Consider the following 21,486-nt stretch of genomic DNA (forward strand, 5'->3'; position numbering starts at 1 on the left):
TTCAGAGGTAGAGGTCAGTGATTCATCAGTTGCGTGTAACACCCAGTGCTCATCACATCACGTGCCCTCCTTCATGCCCATCCCCCGTTACCCCATCCCCCCACCCCCCTTACCCCCCAGCAACCCTCTCTTGTGGTTTGTCTCCCTCTCTGATTTCGTCCTATTTTACTTTTTAAGTGGTGCCTTAAAACCTGGAGGCAGAAGAGGAAGCCCATAGAGGCTCCGCCGCAGGCCCGTTGCGTCGGCGGTGGCAGGCATCATCCTGGGTGGGGCAATTGCTCTCTGATGTGCTCACTTACAGAACCCTTAAGCAAAGGGCAGCTGGTGCTTTGCAGCGAAAAGCGAGCACAGCGGTGGGGGGAGGGGTCTGGAGTCAGATAAGCATGGTGGTCTGGGAGTGGAGTGACCAAATGCGTGGTCTCGCATACCGACCTTGTTCACTTCCTTTCTTATAATGGGGTCAACTGGGCTAAATGCAGAGCCAGGCAGATTCTCGAATCTCCCATTCAGCATTTCCATTGTAGTTTGGTGATAAATTCTGCTGTGAGCCTTTAAGATGAAAGCCAAACTGAAAAGTTAATTAAAGATAAAAATGGATGCTGTCAATTTTACTGCTGAAATTAAATGCGTTTTCACAGATCAAAGCAAAAAAAGCAAGTATTGATAGGGTATTAAAATTCAGTCCTTCAAAAGAAATGATATAAGAAGAAAAGGTCTTTTTCAGGGGCTGTTTCAATGCCTAATCAAAATATAAAAGGGCAGACATATTTTAATGTACAGAGCTTCAAAAAAGAAAATTAATTGGCCATATTTTTATTGGATTGTAATAGTTAAGTAGTAGTGCATAAAAATCACATATCACGAAAATATAAAGCATATATATAACTGAGCTGTCTCAGTAATAGCGTATCTATATCACAACGTCATAGACCCAATGACCAAGAGAAAAACACAAGTGAACAAGGAAATGGCAATTCACTACAAAACAGAGTAAATTATAATGTGACAAATATCAGCACTTGTTACAAATAAAGATATAGTTTCCCACCTAAAAGTGCAGTGCAGTTACCCATGCCCCCCGAAATGTCCAAAGCTTTTACACCTGGGACATCACATCATGAAAGAATTTTTCCTTTAAAACAAACAGAAACAATACAAAAGGATAGATCTTAATTAAATCTCAACACACACACAGGTAGTTATGTAGAGGTCCTAGATATGTTAATTAGCTTGATTGTGGTGATCGTGTCACAATGTGCACAGTTATTAGATGTATATGTTGATGCTATCTCAATAAAGCTGCTAACGCATAGAAATTTCTATGGTGAGGAAGGACAGTAAAAAAAAAACAAATATGGATTTCTGTAAATTTCTTCGCCAGATTTGCAATTACTTAATATGCAAAAGCTCAACATTTGCACTAAGTAAACACAACCTATGATACATAAATATTTATTGCATTAAGTGACCTGTTGTTCATAGATGGCTCACTAGTATAATTTATAAAAGACATTTATGCCCCTGTTTTAATGTCTGCAAGACACAATTGTAAGTGTTCGATTCTGTGCAAAAGGTAGAATTTAAGTGTTCTTACCAAACACACAAACGGACGTCACTCACTTTCTATTCTGGAACTGAGAGATATTCAGACACTGCTACATACATCAAAAGTAAGTTCAAAGGATAAATTATATGGCGGGTATGGACCACAGATGCTCCAGAAATTTGTGGCTGCACACCCAGCAGGAGGACTGCCATTTTAGAATTTAATTTAATGATTGCCAATTTAATTGTTCCCAGATTACTCCCACTCCAATCAAGGGATATTATGAAATTCTGAAACTCAAAAAAAGCACACAAAAAATTCAAAATTAAGTAGATTTCCATTTGTAATTTGTACACTGCCACATAATGCTTTTATGGAAGGGAGGATAAGATGAGACAAAACTGGAGCTGTTTCTCTTGTACGTTTGGGAATCTGCTCTAATTATCCACTCTAATTTATTTAGCAAGGGTTCTCATCCAGCTTCAGTTCCTGTGCAATACTAATTGATGTCAAGTTTTTTTATGGCTAAGAAGCAAGACCAGATGAGCATCTTTCAGCAACACAAAGAGCTCCCTCTGAGGATTAGAGTAATATACGACATTGATTGTCCCAGAGAATTGATTATCTTTAACCTAATTCCACGCCACCTGAGCCAAGTCTCTGACAATTGGAAATCGTTTGGTAACGTCCAGTTCCACAGCTGTCTCACCTGAGTTGCAATCTTCCCTTGCTCTTCTAGAACGTGCCTGATTAATTTCAGGTGTTTTCAATTTCTTGCACACTAAGGAATACTTGAGGCCATCTGCATGCCAAAGGACATTTTGATCCTTGATTGCATATGATCTTCTTGTCATCAGGGAAGCAGAGTTGAACTTGCCTGTCGTACTTCTGATGCACGTCTGATCTCCCCAGTGCTCTGTGGGATAACAGACTGGGAAACAATGGCAGCCTATTGGGAAGTACACAGCCTTTGGTCTTTGATGTCAAATAAACATGAGTTTGGAATCTTGCTGTCACTTCCCAGCTATTCATTCAACAGCTATTTGAGAATCAACCATATGCCCAGTTCCTGGGATGATGCAGCAAACAAGACAGAACTTAATGCCTAGGGGAGGAAAGCAGAGAATAAACAAGATAGTTTCAGAATTTGCTAAGAATTCTTGAAGAAATAAATAGAAAGTGATGGGGAGGGGGTCAGAAAATGCCTTCCTGGGGCGGTGGCCTGAGCTAGGAGACAGAGAAAGCACCAGTCACAGCGGGGGCGGCGGGGGGGGGGGGGGCATTCCAGATAAAGGAGGCAGCTCGGGTGCAGCTCTGAGGTAGAAGAGAGCTTTGTGAGGAAGGACAGAGAAGAGTCATCAAGATGCAGGGAGTGGGGTGAGGCCTGGTTGGAGAGCACGGACTTCCTTCTCAGGACAGTGGACATCAGCGACAGGTTTGTAGTGAAGATTCTTATATTATTTGGGTGGGGGTCCTCATAACTTAATAAGACTCAACAAACTACTCATTTTTTAAAAGTGGACAAATATTGCAGTATCTAGAAAACCATGGTTTGATAAACTGACACATGTGTGTAGTACTTTTTCTCCCACCTTTTTGGCCTTGAGAGCTGAACCTTCAGCTTATAATTCTGCACGTCTGAAGGCTGGATTCTGACTCCATCCATGTCGAGCTTTGTTTGTCTTCCAACGACGGGCACCACGCGGCTTCCGTTCCCACACCTCCCTGGCCTGACGCTGGGTTAGCTGGAATAGTGTTTGGAAGGAAATGCCCAGGAAGCCATTCCTACACTGGGATGATCAACAATCACCTCACGGCCCACGGCCCACATCACAGCCGCGACCCCTCCAAAGACCTCCAAATGGAGGGGAAGTGGGTGTGGGAAGACAGCAGGACTTACCAGCTGCAGCTAAAACATCTCCCTCTCGCAAACCCTAAGCACAGGAACATAAGAACACGTCGTTAGAGTCCTTCCGGGGCCCTTGGGTGGGGCCGTGCCAGTGAGGGGTGCTCAAGCTCAAGCTTCATTATTGTCCCTATAAATGTGTGAAATTCCCCGATGGGAAGCCATGCATGCAGGGGGACAGGTGCGGGAGGCCTCGTGGAAGGCAGGACAGCCCACACGGGAGCAGAGGCACCCGGGTGACTGGCACACATCACTCACCTTCTCTGAGCTTTGGTTTTCTCAACCCACATAACGGAAAGATGCCTCTGAATCACCAAGCACATCCTAGGCCCTCGGCAAGTGAGTGCTGTCATTATAACAAACGTTTTAGAAGGTGACTGTGAGGGTCAGCAAACATGAAGTCCCTGACACACACAGTTTGCCCCACAGATGATACTTTCTGCTCTGCTATTTGAGAAAGGGTTTTCTAAGGCTTCAAAATACTTTCGGGAAGCAACGAGAAGGAAAAATACATATTTTAATTTCTCCTTTGAAACTATGTTTAAACAAATGGCCTGTAATTTGCCAAAGTCTACCAGCAGACTTATTCAGCATCCGGGCCACTGACAGAAGGGCACAGTGGCCGGGCAAGCTTGTATGGGTGATTTTTATTTCATCTCTTGTGTATTTCCCAAAGTGAGCACATACTGCTTTATCATCAGAAAAAAGTAAGTTACTGGATTGTTCAGGACCCAGGAGAAAATTTATCCTGGATTCTCCCATCCTGTACGATTTGGAATTTTTCAGAGAATGTTATTATATAAGGCCCTTAGGTATAGAATCAAAGACTCGTCCTGTCCTAGTGTTCGGGATAAAGGCCCTTAGAGAAGAGATTCTTCCTGCCAACATGAAAGGAATCAAAGGTCCTCTCCAACCGTGAGGCCTACTTCAATGGTAACTAACAAATTCATATACACTCACTCAGGACTCAATCCAGTTTCCACTTATACTGGGCTCTTTTAGGAGAAAATAGGGGAAAGTAGACTCCTTTTAAAATCTGAATCGCTAATAGGAATGTCTAGCACGAAGACGGATTAAAAATAAACCAAGATATGACCCAGCAACCCCACTTGGGGACTCGCCCCAGAGGACGAAGGCTGTGCATGAGGACTCGTGACGGTGCCACTCGCGAGAGCCCCCAAACGGAACCACCCTCACATCCACCACGCAGTGCGAGCACACAACGGGGTATTCTTCAGCAATAAAAACAATAGATTCCGGCCGTTGTTTCTCTTACCCCGTAGCTGTGACCTGCCGCACGCGCTGGGCCGCGAGGCACCTTGACGACATGACGCTCGGGGAGACGCCGCTCACGGGCGACCGCGTGGTGGCTTGTGGACCGCACGCCACGACACATCCATGACAGGCAAACCTGCGCGGGCCGGGAGCAGACCGGCGGGTGCCCGGGGCCGGGGGCGCTGGGGCGACGGCCAAGTGGGACGCGGCTTCTGTTTGGGAAAGTGGGAGCGTTCTAAACCGTGGTGTCGGCTGCCCAGCTGTGAAAACTCACTAAAGCCACCGAGTGTGTGCTTTCGACGGGTTCAACTGCGAGGTATATAATAATTAGGTCTCAATAAAGCCGTGACGAAAGAAAGGTAAGTAACTATTTCATTTTATCTAATTCCGGATTCATTCAAGAACATTAGTCTGAACGACCGAATTAAGGTTGCATGATTAATTGAAATCCTGACTTTTAAAAATAGATACCAATTATATTTTTTATATGTTTACCAACTATATTTTTTAAATTATGCATGATAAAACCACAAATTTACTAGAAGAATGTCTATATACTTTCTAAAAATTGTAATTCCAGTATAGTTAACATACAGTGTGATATTAGCTTCAGGTGCACAATCTAGTGACCTGACACTTCCATACGTCACCCGCTGCTCATCATGACAGGTGTCCTCCTGCAACCCCATCACCTGTCTCCCCCGCCCCCCCACCTCCTCCCCTCTGGTGACCAGCAATGTGTCCTCTGTAGTTAAGAGTCTGTTTCTTGGTTTCTCTTTTTTGTTTATTTTGCTTCTTAAATTCCACATATGAGTGAAGTCATATGGTATTTGTCTTTCTCTGACTGACTTATTTCACTTAGCATCATACTCTCTAGTTCCATCCACGTCATTGCAAACGGTAAGTATTCATTCTTTTTGATGGCTGGGCTGCGTCATATTCCATATTGTGTGTGTGTGTGTGTGTGTGTGTGTGTGTGTGTCACATCTTCTTTATTGGGCTCCTTCCTTAGTTTGGCTATTGTTGAAAATGTTGCAATAAACACTGGGGTGCATATATCTTTTCAAATTAGTGTTTTTGTATAGAATGTTTATATACTTTGGCATGAGGGATATCTTTATATGTATTATACTAACAACAAAAAACGTAAATGACTCATAACTTTGCCTACAAAAACACAAAAAACCTTCAATTATCAGCATTAAAAACAAAAATGCAAATGCTAAAAGGAGAAGACACTGGGACGCAGATGACCAGGAGCCCGTAAGTGACTTTTCTAAGTGCCGTGACAGGACTCTGGGCAAGGACATGGGCAGACAGAGCACAAAAGAATACGAAAGAAGAATAGCTGGAAGAAAAAGGGGGAAAAAAGCATGTGACATGGATTACTTCACTGGGTGATGTGCACTGTTATCAAGTTCTTCCCTACCAGGCCAAAACAACAAAAAAGATGTTAGAAAATTTTAGGAGTAGCTCATCATGTTTTTTTCAAGAGTGTTATTTATTTGAGAGAGTGCATGCATGAGCGGGGAGGCAGACAGAATCTGAAGCAGACTCTGCCCTGAGCGCGGAGCCCGACGCGGGGCTCGATCCCACAACCGTGAGATCATGACCTGAGCCGAAACCAAGAGTCAGACGCTTCGCTGACTGAGCCGCCCAGGCCCTGCTCGTCATGTTCGTAATGGCTTTTTAACTCCCCTCTGAGTGAGACGCCCTGGTCCAGCTTTCCTGCTCCTCTCACCCCTCACTCTGGGGAGCTGCCCTCCTCCGTTCCCTTTACCACTGAGACCCTCAACCTTCCATTTCTGGAGCCTCCCAGCTGGTCTCCCCACCTTGCCTCCTCCCAGCAACCCAGCTCCCGGACTCGAGTTAGGGCGTACTCCTTTCCCTCATTCACTCAAAATCTGGGGCGCCTGGGGGGCTCAGTTGGTGGAGCGTCCGACTTTTGATTTTGGCTCCGGTCATGATCTCAGGGTCCTGGGATCAAGCCCCGTGTGGGGATCCACGCTCAGTGGGGAGTCTGCTTCTCCCTCTGCCCCCCCATGCTCCCTCTCAAATAAATAACTAAAAGAAATAAAAAATAAAACATCTCAGCAGCTCCTGCATGGCACAGAGCACAGGGCACACCGTCTGCCAAGCTGTCTGGTCTCTTCAGCGTTCATTTCCAACCCCATCTCCTGTCCTTAACCGTCTTCCCCCGACAAGCTATGCTCCAGCTGGGCTCAGCTACGGGCTTTCCATAAATATGTGAGGCTGTCCCACTGCCAGGCCTTCGCTCCCGAGCCGCAGCTCGCGGCCACCGGGGGTCCAGCACGTGTCCACAGTAGCAAGTAGCTGATTACAGCCCTGCCCTTCCTGCACAGTAATAACTGAGAACATGTCTTGCTCAGCCACAAATTGCCATCACCTAAAATTACCAGGAACATGATAAATAGGAACAGAAATGAATCTACTTTCTGGCTTTTTTTCCCCAGAACGTGGAATATTTTTGCATTGCTAACAAATAACTTTCATGGAACTTTCAAAGCGCTAGACTAGAAATTCAAGTCTTGCTTATTTTCTGATTGAGAGAAACTCCAGAAGTAAAATCATACACAGGAACACCTGATTTTTTTTCCCCACGAGTCATTTTTAAAACATGATTTGTAACTCGCCCAAATGAAATCGACGCAAGATTTCAACCTTTTAGCTCTTTGCTTTCCTCCTTCTGCCCATCAAGGTGCTCCTGCCCCAGCCGAGCCCCCGCTGGGAAGAGCCCACGTTCAGATGAGGATTGCTGAGCTCCTCCAGGACGCACCAGGCAACAGCCTGCAACCCAGAGCTACAAATGCGCCACAGGGCAGAGGGAGCAAGGGGCTGGGGAGAATCTAGGCTAGACACAGCCTTGGAGCAAGGAAGAAACCAGTTAGGGCAGCCCCCCCCCCCCCCAGTTTTTACTTTTCCCCCAGCATGACATTATTTCAACAAAAGGGTCAGCGGCACCTGGCTGGCTGAGTCAGTGGGGCATGTGACTCTTCTCTCCGGGTTGTGAGTTCAAACCCCACATTGGTTGTAGAGAGGACCTAAAATAGTAAAAAAATCTTAGGGGCACTTGGGTGGCTCAGTCGGTTGAGGGTCTGCCTTCAGCTCAGGTCATGATCCCAGGGTCCCAGTCCCGCATCAGGCTCCCTGCTCAGCGGGGAGTCTGCTTCTCTCTCTGCCCCTCTCCCCCGCTTGTGCTCGCTTTGTCAAATAAAATCTTTTTTTATTTTTTATTTTTTAAAAGATTTTATTTATTTATTTGACAGAGAGAGAGACAGCGACAGAGGGAACACAAGCAGGGGGAGTGGGAGAGGGAGAAGCAGGCGTCCCGCCGAGCAGGGAGCCCGATGCGGGGCTCGATCCCAGGACCCTGGGATCATGACCCGAGCTGAAGGCAGTCGCCTAACCAACTGAGCCACCCAGGCGCCCCAAAATCTTTTTTTAAAAAGGTGAATATGTTGAGATTTTTCCATCATTAGGATGAAGTCCTGAATACTTGCTCCAGATGTGGTGGGAAAATGCACTAGGCTCTCATCCCCCAGCCTCTACAGTTGTCGTGACTTTAGGAAAGTGCTCAAGGGGTGGTCAGAATACAGCAAACCCACCAGTTCTACTCCCTGGATGGGAAGGGGGTGTATTTCAGGATTTCATTCCAGCATATCAAGGACAACCACTCACTCATTCCTCAGTATCAGAAGCCTAATACGTGCCCGTTTCTGTTCTTGATGCTGGGACAGTAGGCAGATGTACCAGGCGGTGAGGGGGGGGCTTGGAGAAACACCCCACAGGGTTAGGGAGGGTGCGTGCCTGGGGCAGTGGCCCACACAAGGTGACACTGGGACCTGTGCAGTGCAGACACTCCCAGGGATGAGCATTCTCAAGGTAGAGGGACTGGCACATACAAAGGCCCTGGGGTGGAAGAGGCCTGGTATTTCAAGGAACGAGAAGGCTCATTCGGATGAGCACCTGGTGGAAGAGAAGGTAGCAGTGGGGGCCCCTGTAAACCAGAGTAAAGGACTTGGCTTTCCCTGGGCAGGAAGGGTGGCCGGCCAGCCTACGCTGGGAGAGCACCCTCCGGCTGCTGTGTTGAGGACGGCCTGAAGGGAGGACCCTGCACCAGGCTGGCTGACAGTCCTTGTGAGAGACTGGGGGGGCCAAGGCTCAGACTCCATTCTGGGGACAGGCAGCTCACTTCTCCGTCTACCTCCACTTCCGTGCAGAGCGAGACCCGAAGGGTCACGTGACCACGTGCAGCCGACCCTCACCATTCAGATTCTGTGTTTGCAAATTTGCTTGTAGCCAGCCCCAAGCCAACACGGACGGGGCCTTCGTGGTCCCTGTGGACGGGCGCAGGTGCGCACGCTCCCAGCCAGGATCAGAGCGGAACCCTGCCTCCTCGTTTCAGCCCATACCGTCAACAGCGTTCTTCTTTCGGTCTGTTTTGTGCCTATTTTTCACATCTTTGTGATTCCGCCTAAGCTCAGGGCAGAGGTGCTGGCTAGTGCCCCTCCAGACCGAGATGTGTGTGTCAGACTAACTCTGTTTCGGCGGGTCACCGTTGTTGGCCATGAGCTCAAGATTAATGAGTTACCAGCACACGTTAAATAAGATGTCTTTAAACAGAAACACACAGCAAACAAGGTCACACATTGATCGGTTGAGCAAAATGTGGCCAGAGGCTCTCAGGAACCTGGCCTGGTATTCAATCCCCCCGAGCCACGGATCAGTATTCGCTCAGTGTTCGTGACGATTCCACAGAACACAGCTACTAGGAGTAACGGCAACCAGCTGTACTGGGAAAAGGACACTTGGATTAAAAAAGCACTCTGTCAAAGGGGCTTGAAAACAGACCTGGGCAGAACACGAGCAGTGGGGCGGGCACGCACACACCCCTGCGACCCAGACGTGCTACCAAGCTCCGCGTGTTTCTAATGCGTCTCCAAGTTTGAGAATCACCTGGGGAGCTTTGGCGTCTCCCGCACCCAGGCTGTGGGGCACAGGAGGGCCGACTCCCACATGGTCCTGCAGCAGGCTGGGCCCACACTCGACAGAGCGCAGCCCTACATCTTCTGGCAAAGGGGACTGACTCAATCATAATGACAGCCAGACTCAGCAGCGGAGCTCCCTCTAGTCAAATCTATTCTCTTTGGTTCCACTCTTCCGCTTGACCATGACGTCTCAGCTTGGGCTGTGGGCGGCCTGTCTCAGCGGCAGCATCCTCAGCCTGCCTTGCTCACACCCCCGCCCCAGCTCCGGCCTGGCCTGGCCCTCACCTTCATCCTCAGACAGATCCCTGTGGACGGAGCCGGGTCGCCCACCCGCCTTAGTGAGAGGAACGGGGGACAGGAAACCAGAGTGTAAGCATCGTAGACAGGAAGACGTGGGAAAGGGACACCCAGGGGGCTTCAAAAGTGCTGTTTCCGAAGCGGGGTGGTGGGTACATAGGGTTTCACTTAGTTAGGCCTTCCATGTGTCGTTAACTACTCATGGACGTGCACGTACATGCAGGCATGCACACACACTTCCAGTCCAGTGTGAACCCATCAACACCGAGGACAGGACAGGGGCCCCTGCGTCCCTGGAGTCTACCCTGCCAGACACCGAGAAGAGGACAGCTCTAGTCTGCTCCAGACAGAAGGGGGACAACAGCAAGGGAAAGCCTGAGCGCGCAATCCCCACCCTTCTTTTTACGAAGCGAGCACCACGCCGACTGCGACAGCTCACGGACAGGAAGCACGAGGGCCGCCATGGGGCACCTAACTCACGGGGAGACCGTGGCCCTTACTGATCCCGGGGCCATCGGCGATTCCTGCCACAGGCACTCTCTTCCTTCACCACCTCCATTCTTTCCAAGTTTTATTACCCAAAACAAGGAGGGACGAGGGCGCCCACGACCAATCATCGCCGTTACAGGATTCAAGTGGACAGAGACGGCAAGGACCCGAGGCAGTTGGCGCCACCCGCGTCTCCCCACACAAGCGAGAACGAGTGAGGGCTTTCTCAGGGTGGAAAGAAGGATGGCGAGGACACTGAAATGGCCCCACGTGAGCTACAAAAGCCCTGGGTTCTCCTTCTATTTATCCTTCTCTTTCTGCTCTTTTTCTTTCTTCTCCCGCTCGGCTTTCGCTTCTTCCTCCTCGTGGTTTTTGATCAGCTGCTCCACTTCTTTCTGTTTGAGGACTCTGATGGCCGTCTTCCCGTTCTCTCTTGTTAGGGTGGCAATCTCCACTGCAAGGGAGCACACGCACGTTACGGGGCGGGCACACCGGGCAAACAACAGTCCCAGCTCCCCCTGGAGCCCAGGCTCCCCACGCTCCCAGGCTTGGTGCTGCGTGCGGCTCACAGCTACTCCGACAGTGAAGACGACCTTCCATCCTGTCACCTCCTAGCGACACTCCTACTTACGTGTCTCTCTCACCCATCCCAACCTCCGACTCGCCAGTCTGTCACTTTCCTGCAAAAAGCACACCAACCCCTGGCTCTAGCTGGCCTGCCATTGGCTGCGAGGACCAGAAGGAACCTCCATGTCCTCGTGGGGGCCCCTGAAGGCGCAGTCACCTCACATGCCTTTTTCACGGACTTCGAAAGCTCTTCAAAACAAAGGCATGAAAGCAGCTTCTATGACCACAGACAACTGGTAAACTAATACCAAAGGAAAAGGAATTTTTTGAGCAGGGGAAACAGAGTACTGCCTCCTTGAAATTAGGGAGAAGTACAAGACAGGACAGTCTGCAAGTCGACTGTGTTTTCTAAGGAACACCAGGAGCTAAATTATCCTAAACTAAATCGATCCATTAACTGACCACAATTTTTGAAAACCTTATTTAGAAATGTTGTTTTATATGATCATATAACTTAAATAAAGTATTTAAAATTGCAAACATGGGATAACCTAAGAGATCGGTGGATTCAAAAGAACAGAGGCTATAACAACTCATGCGTATGTCATCCCTCAGATACACTACAGCACGCGGATAAACGCATAACCACACGCATATTACCATGTGTATACACACACACAGTCAGGGCTGTCGAGAAGCCAATCAGACAATTATTAACTAAAGGTAGCGCGGCTCAGATCTCTAACTATGAACAATAAGAACATTCAGGCCCAAGTCCTGACGCTCAGAACGTAGGGTGGGATTACGGTCAAGGCACTGAACCTCACTAAGGCCTAGCACCCTCACTTGGGAAACAGGTATAAGGCCGCTCAATTCATAAGGCTGCTGTTTCAATGGACTCGGACAACACGTTAGGGCCGAACACAGCAGCCAAACGGAAGGGGGACAACAGCTTCTCTCACTCAAGTGAGCCAATTAGGAGTGAACCCCAATTACCTTTTTCAGCAGACAGTTTACTCACATCCATGGTCTTATTTAGGACTTTGATAGCTAAAGCCAGTGCGGACTTCAAAGTCATTTCTCCTTCTTTGTAGTCCTGTTTTAACATTGACACAGCTGCCTGTAAGACATAAAGGAGAATCAACTAAGAATTTCCTTTAAATTCCTGCACTTTGAGCGCCTGGGTGGCTCAGCTGGTTAAGCCACTGCCTTCGGCTCAGGTCATGATCCTGGAGTCCTGGGATCGAGTCCCGCATCGGGCTCCCTGCTCGGCGAGGAGCCTGCTTCTCCCTCTGACCCTCCCCCATCTCATGTGCTCTCTCTCTCTCTCTCTCATTCTCTCTCTCAAAGAAATAAATAAAATCTTTAAAAAAAAAAAAATTCCTGCACTTTTTCGGAATATGGATTGGTCAGAAGAATAACGGCTGAAATCACTGTGGGCATTATAACCAACACACACAATTCTGATGGCAGGGAGGGGAGACACGGGATGGGGTGACAAGGGGGTTGTTGATGCTCTATGAATGGGGTCTGCAACCTGGACCTCTTCAGACCTGCAAGGGGTCCGTGACAGAAGTCAAGGGGTCTGAGAACTAGGATGTGAAAAATAACTACGTCTATTTCCACACTTCTCACTGAAAATTAGCATTTCCTTTCATTATAAACGTAGACAGTGAGCCCCAGGAGTATGAGCAGTGCTTGCAACTTCGTTACCAGCAGAAATCCAAGATGTCTTCCTATCACATTAAGGTTGTGGCAGCTATTTTAGAATTGTTTATACTCGTGGCCACTTGAAAATCATGGTGGTTCTCAGATCTTTTGCTCAATTTCATAGCAGCATAAAAATACTCACAGCACTGTTGTTTCCAATGCATGTGGCTTTCCATCCTCCGTAATTCCCACTCGGGTCACTCTGGTAGAGCTGAAAGCCATAGTGCTTATCCCAGCCGATGTACAGCAACGAAACACCAAAGGGACGTTTTCCTTTAACAGCAACAACAAACAGCCAAACATGTCAGCAGTCTGAATTCAGTATCACCACGCTTCCCTGAGCCCATGAGGGAGACTACAGGTTTCTCTGAAGTGAAGCATTCATAAACTGCTTTGTTTTCTGAACACCACAGATAAGCTCCAGCCAAAATCCCACTTTCGTCTCTAGGATTTGGACAGAGCCAGGAAAGGGAATAAAGACACAGAGGACCAGCGCTGAATTTCATTATTATGTAAAAACCAATTTGTTTCCAGATTTGAAAATGGCATTATGGCCTTCCTGCAGTCTATTAATAAAACATATGACAATCTACACAGCGGAAGCCAGTTAATTCAGGAAGCAGAGATTTATGAAAAGTGTTTTATTTCATTTTCAACTTCTTTTTACCATCTCAAAAAGATTATTATCCATAAAATGGTTTAACTTTTTGGAATACAATGTCCAAAAAATTCAGTACCTCCGAACTGTGTATAAGCTTGTTTGATATCACACAGTGCTGTGACCAACTGCTCACAAGGAATTGGTTCCTGATACTGTAATAAATACCTACGATAAAGAAATTGGCATATTAGTAGTTTTCTCTAAAACACAGATACACCCTAAGCAAAATACCCTCTGAAAATAAATCTGTGCCACAGGGACAATCTAACAGCCACCTGTGATTTGAAGAGGGGAGGAGAGCACGGCCACACCCTAATATCCTTAAAGGAAGTAACATGTTAAACTTTGGTTTAAGAAAACTTTAATTTTCAATTAATACATTTTTTAATGACTCTGATCTTTGCAAAAATGACTTCTTAGAAACATCGAAACTAACGTACGTATCTTCAGTGATGCTGTTTATGACCATACCTTTGAGCAATGAGCCTCAGTTCATTAGTGAGAACGTTAGCATCAGAAGTGATACCTGCCACGCTGCAGGCCATGTCCCTTGAGGAAAAGAAAGACATTGATCGGTAAGCAGGGAGAGGTTTGTGAGTTCAGTTAGAAACGCACCACCCTTGCTCCAAAGCCACTACAGAAATGACAGAAGTTTCATCTTTATAGACTTTCAACTTGATGTCATTCCACATGAAAAATAAACAAATGCACCCATAAGTTCCTCAACAGATGTGTTTACCATCACCACCCTGTGAACGGGGCAAGAGAATAACACAAAGAAGCTAAAGGAAATCCCAAGATTCATCAACAAAGGCAACAGAGGTCTTACCAGACAGGAAGACAGGTTCCTCTGTGCCCTCCTCCCTCCTGGGGCCTGGCTTGATGGAGGTGAAGGGGAGGTCACCCACGGGAAGGGTCTTTTCTAAGCCTGCCTAGAAGCCCAGGGCTAGGCTCACACGAGGGGTGCACTTCTTTCTTTGCCCTCGTCCCCTGGTCTGCCCTGGGTCTCCCACAGACTCAACAGCTTCTGTCCTGCCTGGCAAGCCTGAGACAGTGACGCCGTGGAGGGGACAGCACTCCTTCGGACAAGCCCATCAGAAAAGCCTGGTACCTGGCCCATCGCTTAGGGGACGGTCCAATCAGGAAGCCCTGCTCTCTGCTAGCTACAAAGTCCCACACACCCCACTGTCACAGAAACCTCACCAAGGGCACAGGGCTCGGCTGAACTGCCCCTACACCTCTGGGAGGCCTGTGGTTTGGTAAAAGTCAGTATAATTCCACAGAATTCCTGAGTAGCCATTCTGAACAATGCTTTGAGGGCCTGCTACAAGCCAGACACTGTGCTAGTTTATTTCTATTTATTTTATTTCACTAAACTGCCATAACTACTCCAGTAGGCTGAGACCCAGAGACATTAAATAACCAGTGTAGGGTCACACGGCTTCTAAATTCACCCAAATCTGAGTGACTACCAAGCCCGGGCTCCTATCACTACACAACGCAGGTGTAGTTTAAGCACGGGGCTCTGTGCTTAAAAAGGGTAACACATGGTCCTGGACCTCAAGGTTTCAAACAAGATAAATTAGAAGCAAAAATTCTCAGAGATAAAAACTGTTCACTTCAAGTACCATGTCACATGGAATAGCCCTCCCGAAATACGTGCGATGTCACTACGTGAGGACGTGAGACATTTTTACACTCCCCTCCCGAAGATCTCACTTACTCATTCAGTTTATAAATTTTTTCAGAAAAAAAGACTTCATCAAGAAGCTTGTGGATGTTGCGTCTCTCTGCTGCAAGCAAAACACCGTCATTTGCTAAAATGCCCAAGCAGGTGCCTGCGTGTCCAATAGCTTCCATGGCATATTCCACCTGGTACAGGCGACCTACAGGACACAAGCAGTGAGTAAGCAGCACCAGGGCCCCCACGGCAGTCAGCAACGCCACTGGCAGGACACACACGAGAGCCCCACTTTTACCCTCGAGGAGGCTCCTAACCAACCCGGTGACCAGAATCAGTCCAAAGTACAAAAAGCATAAACAACTCAGCAAGGATTAAAAAAAAAAAAGTTTGTGTGTAGGGCCACCTGGCTGGCTCAGTCAGTAGAGCATGGGACTCCTGATCTCAGGGTTGTGGGTTTGAGCCCCGTGTGGGGTGTAGAGATTACTTAAATAATAAAACTTAAAAAAAGAAAAAAAAAAGTCTGTAGATTTTTTTTTCCCCTTTAAGTCAAACTCTAATTTAAAGACATTTTTTAATTTGAGATGGTTTAAACAATTTCCATTTTACCTTCTGGAGAAAATATGGTTGTCCTGGAGTCATATCTTCGAGACTGCAAAGGAAAAACAGGCAAGTGATTCCTACCCACCAGAAGTAAGTCCACTATTCATCTTATAAAACATCCTGGCATGCAAAGCTCAGTGTGAGGGAGGAAGCTGGTAAGGAAGAGGACACCGTGCCAGCTCTTCTTCCCTCCATTCCAATTTTCTCATGCTAGTCCATAGGTACAAGCAATAGGATTTATCAGGCAACAGCTTACTGGCATGCGTCTCTACTCACCATGTTTTCTGAACTTTATAAAATTCCTGTAAAAAGAAAGTAAGATCATTATTAAAACGATGATCTACAATTTAAGGAGCATTTCCTGACTTAAAAAAAAAATCTGTTTGGTTCACTCCCTGCACTCATCTAACATTTATGATAGACCAGGCACTAGCCCAGATGCTGGAATAGCACAACGGGGAACAGCAATCCCTTCCCTGCAGAGCTTACAGTCTGGTGTTCAGGTGAGGGAGGCAGACACACACAGTTATAAAGCAATGGGGAAACAGAGACGCCAGGGGTAGAGTGGGAAGAGGGATGGGGAAAAATCAAGAAAGCAGGGGTGCCTGGGTGGTACAGTCGACTGGGCGTCTGACTCTTGGTTTCACATCATGATCTCAGGGTCCTGGGATCCAGCCCCATGTCAGGCTCCATGCTTGGCATGGAGTTCACTTGGGATTTTCTCTCCCTCCCTCTGCCCCTCCTCCCCACTCACATGTGGGCGCTCTCACTCTCTCGCAAATAAATAAACTTTAAAAAAAATCAAGAAAGTATTTTTTAAGAAACAAATACAAAAAAAAAAAGTTCAAATTAGAGATGGGAGAGGCAGAAATAAGGCTGGGAGCCATTAGGCCTAAGGGGAACAGTAGAGGAAGGGAGAATGGGAGAGCAGCCCGGGCAGGAAGAAGAGCCTGCTCAAAGGCACTGGGACAGGACAGCTAAAATGCGAGAGACAAATTGCTAAAGTTAAAAAAATCTGAAGAAGCTAGAGAGCTTAGTAAGTATACAGACCCGCGCAAAGCCTTGAATGCCAAGTTAAGAGACTGAGGCTTTCTCCAGAGTGATACGAAGTCCCAACCTAGAGGAGGTACGGGGGGTAATCTTAGTTCATCATTACTATTCCTACAAAAGTCAACATTGGGGCTCAGCATGATTTAGTGTAAATGCCAAACTTCAGACTGCAAAGCCCATTTTCCTAAATCCCAGAATACCGGGAATTAAGCCTGGAGAGGTAAGCTGGGGATCCAAGCTCAGACCCCAACCCTGAAGGGCCTCCCGCCCCAAGAACTGCGAATTTTCTCTCTCAAGCAATGGGCTCCACGGAAAGACTGTGGGCCAAAGAGCCACAGGAGCTGAATGACCGTTAGTAAGATCACTGGCTGAAGAGAGAATGAAGAAAAAGTAACCAGTTAGGAGGCCCTTACAACAGGCAGGGAAAAGGTAAGGATGGCCCTGAGCACAAGCCCCGCTGCGCACCTCGGGTGCAGTTCCAGCGGGGCAACTTTCCGATACCGACCCTCCCAAGAGACGCCTCCATCCCGCCTGTGCGACCGGACCCTGGCCCCAGACCCAGGCCCCAGCCCCGACGTGCGCACCAAACCAACCCAAGCCCCGACCTGGACGCACGAGCCCGATGCCCCGAGCCCAGCCCAGACCCGGACGTGATTGATCCCCAACCCCGCCCCATCCCAGGCCCGGCACCTGACCTGTGCGCTAGGTCCCAGCTCGGACCCGGGCCCCGCCCAGACGTGCTCGCCAAAACCCCGACCCCAGCTGCGACCCAGATGTGCGCGCCCAATCCCGTGCCCGGTCCCCAACCCCGACGTGAGCGCTAGATCCAAGCTTGGACCCCTGCCCCGCCCCGTCCAAGGCCGGACCCCCGGCCCCGACGTGCGCGCTAGATCCCAGCTTGGACCCCAGCCCTGGCTCCGATGAGAGCACGAGACCCAAGCTCGGACCCCAGCCCCGGCCCCGACTTGCGCGCTAGATCCCAGCCCGGACCCGGGACCCGGGACCCGACCCCGACGTGCGCCCTAGATCCCAGCTCGGACCCGGGACCCGGCCCCGACGTGCGCGCTAGATCCAAGCTTGAACCCAGCCCCGGTCCCGACGTGCGCGCTAGATCCCAGCCCGGACCCGGCCCCCGGCCTCGGCCCCCGGCCCCGACGTGCGCGCTAGATCCCAGCTCGGACCCGGGACCCGGCCCCGACGAGCGCGCCGGACCCCCGAGCCGACCCGGACGCGCGCCCCGGCAGGCGAGCCCCACGACGGCCGGCCTGTCGCCGAGGAAGCGGGTGCAGAGTCATGGCACCTAGGGTGCCTTGGTGGCGGCTGCAGGCCGAGACCGCTCTCCCGCGACGCTCACGACCCCTGCCCGCGGGGAGGGCGGCCAAGCTTCCGCGGGCGCCCAGGGGCAAAGGCTTACCTGCGGGACACAGGGAAGAGTGGAGACCTAAACCGAGACTTTCCTCGAGGAAGAAAACTAGCCGCCACGACCACTACCGAGCACCCGCTGTCAATATGGCGCTCGCGCGTGCGCAGAGCACGGGGGCGGGGCCGCCGCGGGCCCGGAAGTCCGGGGGCGGGGCCAGAGCTGGCGACCCGAGCGGGAGCCGGCATTACTGTCTTGTACATCCGTGCGGTCAGCCGCCGGCCGGGGGTGTGTGCGGGGTCGGCGCCTGGAGACCCCCGGCCCCTGGCGGCCGCGCACCCTCGGGCCGGAAGGGTCCCGGGCCAGGACGCTGTGCTCCGGGAGGGGCCGGCACCGCCCAGCGCGCCGTCCTCCCGCGCGGACCCTGTGACCCGTGCTGGCCCCCGGGCACTTCCTCTGCTGCTTCCCAGCACACTCCGTGTGCTGCGTGTGGAAGGTCACACTAGCAGTCGTGCGGGCCTGTTAACTGCTCATCAGACGAGCCGGCTTCCCGCCTCCGCGTCTCCCTTCTTGAACCTGCCCTCCGCTCTTACTGCGGACACACAGAGCAAGCTAGGACGGGGCTCACGAGCCCCCCCACCCCCGCTCAGGCCAGGACGCGGCTCACGAGCCCCCCCACCCCCGCTCAGGCCAGGACGGGGCTCACGAGCCCCCCCACCGCCGCTCAGGCCAAGACGGGGGCCCCCCCACCCCAGTTCAGGCCAAGACGGGGCTCACGAGCCTCCCCCACCCCCGCTCAGGCCAGGACGGGGCTCACGAGCCCCCCCACCGCCGCTCAGGCCAGGACGGGGCTCACGAGCCCCCCCACCCCCGCTCAGGCCAGGACGCGGCTCACGAGCCCCCCACCCCCGCTCAGGCCAAGACGGGACTCACGAGCCTCCCCCACCCCCGCTCAGGCCAGGACGCGGCTCACGAGCCCCCCACCCCCGCTCAGGCCAGGACGCGGCTCACGAGCCCCCCCACCCCCGCTCAGGCCAGGACGGGGCTCACGAGCCCCCCCACCCCCGCTCAGGCCAGGACGCGGCTCACGAGCCCCCCCACCCCCGCTCAGGCCAGGACGCGGCTCACGAGCCTCCCCCACCCCCGCTCAGGCCAGGACGCGGCTCACGAGCCCCCCACCCCCGCTCAGGCCAGGACGCGGCTCACGAGCCCCCCACCCCCGCTCAGGCCAGGACGCGGCTCACGAGCCCCCCCACCCCCGCTCAGGCCAGGACGGGGCTCACGAGCCTCCCCCACCCCCGCTCAGGCCAGGACGCGGCTCACGAGCCCCCCACCCCCGCTCAGGCCAGGACGCGGCTCACGAGCCCCCCCACCCCCGCTCAGGCCAAGACGGGGGCCCCCCCACCCCCCCCCCCGCCGCTCAGGCCAGGACGGGGCTCACGAGCCCCCCCACCCCCGCTCAGGCCAGGACGCGGCTCACGAGCCCCCCCACCCCCGCTCAGGCCAGGACGGGGCTCACGAGCCCCCCCACCCCCGCTCAGGCCAAGACGGGGGCCCCCCCACCCCAGTTCAGGCCAGGACGGGGCTCACGAGCCCCCCTCCCCGCCGCTCAGGCCAGGACGGGGCTCACGAGCCCCCCCCCCCCGCTCAGGCCAAGACGGGGGCCCCCCCACCCCAGTTCAGGCCAGGACGGGGCTCACGAGCCCCCCCCCCCGCCGCTCAGGCCAGGACGGGGCTCACGAGCGCCCCGCCCCCCGCTCAGGCCACGACCGGGCTCGACGGGGACAGAGCTCATGCCTGGTCTCAGCCTCTTTCCTCATCCGCCCGCCCGAGTTAGGGCCATACCTACCAGCAAGGCGCACAGCATTTAGCTTGGCTGACACTGTTCGGTGTCTGCTCGCTATCCGTCCCTCCACCCTTTTCCCTGCGGCTTCGGTCCCTCTGTCAACCACCTGCTGTTCATGGTTTAAGTTGCCTTGGGTTGCAAGGTTGAGGAGATCTGGGTTACTATGGGGTCTCTCCTCCACGGAGAGGCCTAGAGGGCAGGGACTCTGTCCTCTTCATGTTGGGTGAAAAATTACTCCTGGGGGATCTGGACTCTGAAGAAGAGGTGGTCTGGGAATGAGCTGTATTTTGAGACCTCCCCAGTCATTCCTGCTTCCCGGGCATACAAGGAGGTGAGCCAGGCAAGATGGCAGAGGGCCCCACCCCAATGGGCCGCTGTGCATCCTCAGGCCCAAGTGTAACTCGGAATCTCCGAGGATCCCTGCCGCCTCAGTTCATTCTTCAGAATTAGGCAAGCGATAACTAAGAGTTATGTGAGAGGCAGAATCTCAGGTCGACAGAAGAGCGATTGGGTGAGAAAAAGGGCAGAAGGAAGAATGAGTTTGACTAGTTTGGGTGACAGAGCAGTTGAGCTTGATCAGAATGAAGGAGACAACAAAGGAAGTAAAGGAGGAAAGGCATTTGAGGCCAATTTGTAAGATGCCTTCAATGCCAGAATTTTTTTTTCTGTAGGTCACGGGGAGCACTAAAGTGATGTTTTAGGATGATGAGGCCTCACGGTGTCCCATCCCACGTGTTCCTTTCACAATGTGGTGTGGCTGCTTCCCATTCAGAGCCCTGTGTCCCCTTGCCTTGAATCTGGGTGGGCCTGTGACAACAATAGAAGTTAACACTGTATGACTTCCAGCGGTTGGTCATAAAAGATGATAGACGATAGATGATAGATGTCTTGTCCTCCTGGGATGGTCGTTCTTAGAACATGGAGAGGTGTTCTGCCACCAGCTCAGACGAGGTCCCGGCATCCCCTGCCTGATACGTGAGTGAAGATTGCTGCCGGTAGTTTTAGTCTTCAGTCACTGAGTTTACCCCAACCCCCAAATCAGCTCCCAACGGGGGCCCAAGCATTTGTGGAGCAGAGACCAGCTGTCCCACTGTCTGAATTTATACCTGCAGAATCCATGAGACACTAGTGATTGAGATTTAAGCCACTAAGTTTTTGGTTAAATTGTCACACAGCAATATACACACCTAGAGTTTTTATCTGCCTTTAAAAGGATGGACGTAGGTTGGAGGGATTAAGGATAAGAATGCCAGAAAGTAAGGTTCTTCTGCAGCCTGGAGGGGATAAGAGCCCGGACAGAAAAAACCACTTGCAAGAGCAGTCTTTGCTGTGCATAGGGCACTGATCCCCAAATCTAGAAATGGGTTTTCTCCTCAGTGGTTGCAAGGACCAGAGACTGACTCTTGTAGAAATGCATTCATTCCAGCAGTTTATTACGGGTGTGCTAGGGGCCTGGCATGGAGCTAAGAACAGGAGATAAATACTA

General features: G+C 51.1%; 1 protein-coding gene and 1 long non-coding RNA gene across 5 annotated transcripts; both read right to left on the reverse strand.

Moving 5' to 3' along the window:
* Nucleotides 1-797: 797 nt before the first annotated feature.
* LOC118519901 (uncharacterized) lies at nucleotides 798-5,366 on the reverse strand. The gene is made up of 2 exons (XR_004909389.2): nucleotides 4,729-5,366; nucleotides 798-3,798 (listed from the first exon to the last, which is right to left on the reverse strand). It is a non-coding gene; the product is annotated as an uncharacterized LOC118519901 (long non-coding RNA).
* A 5,225-nt stretch (nucleotides 5,367-10,591) lies between these two features.
* PSMA4 (proteasome 20S subunit alpha 4) lies at nucleotides 10,592-20,026 on the reverse strand. 4 transcript variants are annotated; one of them, XM_078078770.1, is made up of 10 exons: nucleotides 20,004-20,022; nucleotides 16,795-16,861; nucleotides 16,021-16,046; nucleotides 15,751-15,793; nucleotides 15,184-15,346; nucleotides 13,932-14,009; nucleotides 13,537-13,625; nucleotides 12,942-13,072; nucleotides 12,086-12,209; nucleotides 10,592-10,976 (listed from the first exon to the last, which is right to left on the reverse strand). In XM_078078770.1, exons 3-10 carry the CDS (start codon nucleotides 16,021-16,023, stop codon nucleotides 10,822-10,824), a joined length of 786 nt encoding a protein of 261 aa, XP_077934896.1. In that variant the 5' UTR covers nucleotides 16,024-16,046; nucleotides 16,795-16,861; nucleotides 20,004-20,022; the 3' UTR covers nucleotides 10,592-10,821. The 4 variants fall into 4 exon arrangements, with proteins under 4 accessions (XP_077934896.1, XP_035923526.1, XP_077934897.1 ...); XM_036067633.2 differs by lacking the exon at nucleotides 20,004-20,022 and adding an exon at nucleotides 18,209-18,356; XM_078078771.1 differs by lacking the exon at nucleotides 16,795-16,861 and having other exon boundaries at nucleotides 20,004-20,026.
* Nucleotides 20,027-21,486: the final 1,460 nt, after the last annotated feature.

Source organism: Halichoerus grypus, chromosome 8 (assembly GCF_964656455.1).
Source record: "Halichoerus grypus chromosome 8, mHalGry1.hap1.1, whole genome shotgun sequence".
NCBI lineage: Eukaryota > Metazoa > Chordata > Mammalia > Carnivora > Phocidae > Halichoerus > Halichoerus grypus.